Source organism: Sander vitreus, unplaced genomic scaffold (genome assembly GCF_031162955.1).
Source record: "Sander vitreus isolate 19-12246 unplaced genomic scaffold, sanVit1 ctg351_0, whole genome shotgun sequence".
Lineage (NCBI taxonomy): Eukaryota > Metazoa > Chordata > Actinopteri > Perciformes > Percidae > Sander > Sander vitreus.
Window position 1 is genome coordinate 75,001 of NW_027595488.1, and position 5,000 is coordinate 80,000.

At 54.0% G+C, this 5,000-nt stretch overlaps 2 protein-coding genes across 2 annotated transcripts in view; both read left to right on the forward strand.

Annotated features, from left to right (window-relative positions):
* The window catches only part of f7i (coagulation factor VIIi), a 9,931-nt gene extending 8,158 nt beyond the window's left edge, over positions 1-1,773 (forward strand). The window contains exon 8 of the mRNA XM_078245023.1: positions 1,151-1,773. Within this exon, the coding sequence (XP_078101149.1) occupies positions 1,151-1,773 (623 nt within the window). The remainder of the gene's footprint in view (positions 1-1,150) is intronic.
* Positions 1,774-3,551: 1,778 nt separating this feature from the next.
* Positions 3,552-5,000, forward strand: part of f10 (coagulation factor X) — a 13,075-nt gene continuing 11,626 nt past the window's right edge. Inside the window, exon 1 of the mRNA XM_078245025.1 lies at positions 3,552-3,621. Within this exon, the coding sequence (XP_078101151.1) occupies positions 3,552-3,621 (70 nt within the window). The remainder of the gene's footprint in view (positions 3,622-5,000) is intronic.

Sequence of the window (5,000 nt, forward strand, 5' to 3'; positions counted from 1 at the left end):
TCTCTCTCTACATACCTGTCTCTCTCTCTCTACATACCTGTCTCTCTCTCTCTACATACCTGTCTATCTCTCTCTTATACCTGTCTCTCTCTCTTATACCTGTCTCTCTCTCTCTACATACCTGTCTCTCTCATTTCCTACATACCTGTCTCTCTCTCCCAACATACCTTCTCTCTACATACCTGTCTCCCTCTCTCTGCATACCTGTCTCTCTCTCCCGACATACCTGTCTGTCTCTCCCAACATACCTTCTCTCTACATACCTGTCTCCCTCTCTCTGCATACCTGTCTCTCTCTCCCGACATACCTGTCTCTCTCTCCATACCTGTCTCTCTCTCTCCCTACATACCTGTCTCTCTCATTTCCTACATACCTGTCTCTCTCTCCCAACATACCTTCTCTCTACATACCTGTCTCCCTCTCTCTGCATACCTGTCTCTCTCTCCCGACATACCTGTCTCTCTTTCTCTACATACCTGTCTCTCTCCTGAGATACCTGTCTCTCTACATACCTGCCTCTCTCTCTCTCTCTCTCCCGACATACCGGTCTCTCTCTCTGCATACCCGTCTCTCCCTACATACCTGTCTCTCTCTCTGCATACCTGTCTCTCTCTCTACATACCTGTCTGTCTTTCTACATACCTGTCTCTCTCTCTCTACACACCTGTCTCTCTCTCCCAACATACCTTCTCTCTGCATACCTGTCTCTCTCTTCTACATACCTGTCTCTCTCTACATACCTGTCTCTCTCTCTCTGCATACCTGTCTCTCTCTCTACATACCTGTCTGTCTTTCTACATACCTGTCTGTCTCTCTACATACCTGTCTCTCTCTCTCCCGACATACCTGTCTCTCTCTCTACATACCTGTCTCTCTCTCCCGGCATACCTGTCTCTCTCTCTCTCCATACCTGTCTCTCTCTCTCTCCCGACATACCTGTCTCTCTCTCTACATACCTGTCTGTCTTTCTACATACCTGTCTCTCTCTCTACATACCTGTCTCTCTCTCTCTCCATACCTGTCTCTCTCTCTCTCCCGACATACCTGTCTCTCTCTCTACATACCTGTCTCTCTCTCTACATACCTGTCTCTCTCTCTCCCGACTAACATTGTTTTGTAAGCTGTGGTGTTGTCTCTCGTCCGTTACCAGGGGAACACAACCTGGACGTGGACGAGGGCACAGAGCAGAGGATACCCGTCTCCACGGCGACCGGCCACCCCGGCTACGTGGCGGCGTCGGGCGACAGCGACGTGGCCGTGCTGCGTCTGCGGCGCCCCGTGACTCTGGGCCGCCACGCCGTCCCCGTGTGCCTGCCGACCGCAGACTTCGCAGCGCGGGAGCTGCTTTCCGTGCGGTATCACGTCGTGTCGGGCTGGGGGAGACGGACCGCCGGCGCCAACAACCCGCCCGTGAGCGAGCACGCCACTCCCCCGGCGTCCCCCATCCTCCGCATGCTGGCCGTCCCCCTCCTGCAGAACTCGCAGTGCGCCCAGAAAGCCCGCCTCAACGTCAGCGCCACCTTGCTGTGCGCCGGATACCTGGAGGGGAGCCAGGAGGGTTGCCGTGGCGACGATGGCAGCCCGCTGGTCACGCTGTACGGGGACACACACTTCCTGTCTGGCGTGGTCGCCTGGGGCCGCGGCTGCTCACACCCCGGGTATTATGGGCTGTACGCCAACATGGCCACCTTGGTGGACTGGGTGCAGGGCGTCGTCACCGCGGCAACAGCCAATGAGACGACAGCAACAGCTTCGCTGCAACAGAAAAACTAAAAACTAAACAGATGACAAATAAACGAGCTGGAATCAGCTGGAATCAGTGTGGTTTTAAAATGTTTACGACACCTTCACACCTGTCTGTCTGTCTCTCTGTGTGCCTGTCTGTCTGCCTGCCTGCCTGTCTCTCTGTCTGCCTGCCTGCCTGTCTGCCTGCCCGCCCCCCTGCCCGCCTGTCTGCCTGTCTGCCTGCCTACCTGCCTGCCGGTCTGCCTGTCTGCCTGCCTACCTGCCTGCCCGGTCTGCCTGCCCGCCTGTCTGCCCGCCTGTCTGTGTGCCTGTCTGTCTGTCTGCCTGCCTGCCTACCTGTCTGCCTGTCTGTCTGCCTACCTGCCTGCCTGCCTGCCTACTTGCCAACCTGTCTGCCTGTCTACCTGTCTGTCTGCCTGCCTATCTGTCTGTCTGCCTACCTGCCTGCCTGCCTACCTGTCTGCCTGCCTACCTGTCTGTCTGTCTGCCTGCCTGTCTGTCTGTCTGCCTACCTGCCTGCCTGCCTACCTGTCTGCCTGCCTACCTGTCTGTCTGTCTGCCTGCCTACCTGTCTGTCTGTCTGCCTACCTGTCTGCCTGCCTGCCTGTCTGTCTGCCTGTCTGCCTACCTGTCTGCCTGCCTACCCTGCCTGCCTGTCTGTCTGTCTGTCTGCCTACCTGTCTGCTGCCTGCCTGCCTACCTGTCTGTCTGTCTGCCTACCTGTCTGCCTGCCTACCTGTCTGTCTGTGTGCCTGCCTACCTGTCTGTCTGTCTGCCTACCTGTCTGCCTGCCTACCTGTCTGTCTGTGTGCCTGTCTGTCTGTCTGTCTGCCTACCTGTCTGTCTGTCTAGGTCCCCATGTTGATGTTAAGATGCTGAATGAACGGCAGTGATTGAGAAGCCTGCAGGTGTCTTACTTCCTACTCAGCTAAGTGGTATTATTATGGGATGGTGTGATGTGTTGAAGGGGAGTGAAGGGACGGGCGGGGGCTGTTACTGGAAAGCTCCCCCCCCCTCCTCCTCCTCCTCCTCCCCCCCTCCACACACACACAGACTTGTGGGTACATCTCTCTCTACCTCCCTCCAGGTCATTGCCCTCTCTCCCTCTCTCTCTCTCTCTCCCTCTCCCTCTCCCTCTCTCTCTCTCCCCTCTCTCTCTCCCCCTCTCTCTCCCCTCTCTCTCTCCCCCCCTCCCTCCCTCTCCCCTCTCTCTCCTACCCTCCCTCCCTCCAGGTCATTGCCCTCCCTCCCTCCCCCCTCTCCCCCCCTCTGTCTCCTACCCTCCCTCCCTCCAGGTCATTGCCCTCTCCCTCCCCTCTCCCCCCCTCTCTCCCCCCTCCCTGTCTCCTACCCTCCCTCCCTCCAGGTCATTACCCCTCTCTCCCTCCCTCTCTCCCCCCTCTCTCCCCCTCCCTGTCTCCTACCCTCCCTCCCTCCAGGTCATTACCCCCCTCTCCTCTCTCTCTCCCCCTCTCTCCCCCCTCTCCCCTCCCCCCTCTCTCCCCCTCCCTGTCTCCTACCGTCCCTCCCTCCAGGTCATTGCCCCCTCTCCCTCCCTCCCCCCTCTCTCCCACCTCCCTGTCTCCTACCCTCCCTCCCTCCAGGTCATTGCCCCCCCTCTCCCTCCCTCCCCCCCCCCTCTTTCCCCTCCCTGTCTCCTACCCTCCCTCCCTCCAGGTCATTGCCCTCTCTCCCCTCTCTCCCCCCTCTCCCTCCCTCTCTCCCTCTCTCCACATTCAGACTCCATTACTTCTCACTCGGCACACTGAGGTTTTTCAAGCCAAGTTCTCCGTCCGCCCGGCGCCATGTTTCGCCTTCGCCGCCTGTCCCTCGCCGTCCTGCTGCTACACCTGGCCGCCATCGTCGCCCACGTAGGTACGTTCCCTAAAACCTAAACTTTTAGGCATAACAAAGACAAGAAATGGCGTTAAAGGAAAGTGGAGAAGACGTACGTTGAGTGTGTGTTGTGGGTGGAGGTGGAAAGGGGGGTTTGTGTGTGTGTGTGTGTGTGTGTGTGTGTGTGTGTGTGTGTGTGTGTGTGTGTGTGTGTGTGTGTGTGTGTGTGTGTTGATTGGCGGCCGGCAGGTGACACTTGACCCCGTCTGGTTTTGTGCGTCGATCTCAACAGATTTTCAGACTTTTTTTGACGATTGACAGCAACATGACGCTGCTTACATCTCACTGGACAAACAACACACACACACACACACACACACACACACACACACACACACACACACACACACACACACACACACACACACACACACACACACACACACACAGGGAACAAAATAATGCTCTGAAACATTAAAAGAGTAAGGAGCAAACTTAAACATCTGCGATTGTGTTTGCTAAACTCCACCAGACTCCATGTAAATAATCAGTCATTTAAGCATCGTAAAACACACTTCATTCAAAGTGGACAGAAACTAAATAAAACTATCAAAAGCCGTCTTGGTTCATCTTTCCACTGTTCCAACAATCACCACTCTGGTTTGGTTGAAATAAACCCTTAATTCACCCATTTACATGTGGAGATATGCTGGCTCTATACACGCTAAAAGTCCTGATTATTTACATGGAGTCTGGTGGAGATATGCTGGCTCTATACACGCTAAAAGTCCTGATTATTTACATGGAGTCTGGTGGAGATATGCTGGCTCTATACACGCTAAAAGTCCTGATTATTTACATGGAGTCTGGTGGAGATATGCTGGCTCTATACATTGCGATTGTGTTTGCTAAACTCCACCAGAGTCCATGTAAATAATCAGGACTTTTAGCGTGTATAGAGCCAGCATATCTCCACCAGAGTCCATGTAAATAATCAGTCATTTAAGCATCGTAAAACACACTTCATTCAAAGTGGACAGAAACTAAATAAAACTATCAAAAGCCGTCTTGGTTCATCTTTCCACTGTTCCAACAATCACCACTCTGGTTTGGTTGAAATAAACCCTTAATTCACCCATTTACATGTGGAGATATGCTGGCTCTATACACGCTAAAAGTCCTGATTATTTACATGGAGTCTGGTGGAGATATGCTGGCTCTATACACGCTAAAAGTCCTGATTATTTACATGGAGTCTGGTGGAAACATGTTGGCTCTATACACACTAAAAGTCCTGATTATTTACATGGAGTCTGGTGGTGCTGGTGACCTCCGAGCTGTTTCTGGTTGAACAGAAAGGTCTCAAAGAGGCTTCTGGTTACAGCGTTCATGGACCAGACACAGAAACATGGAAAACA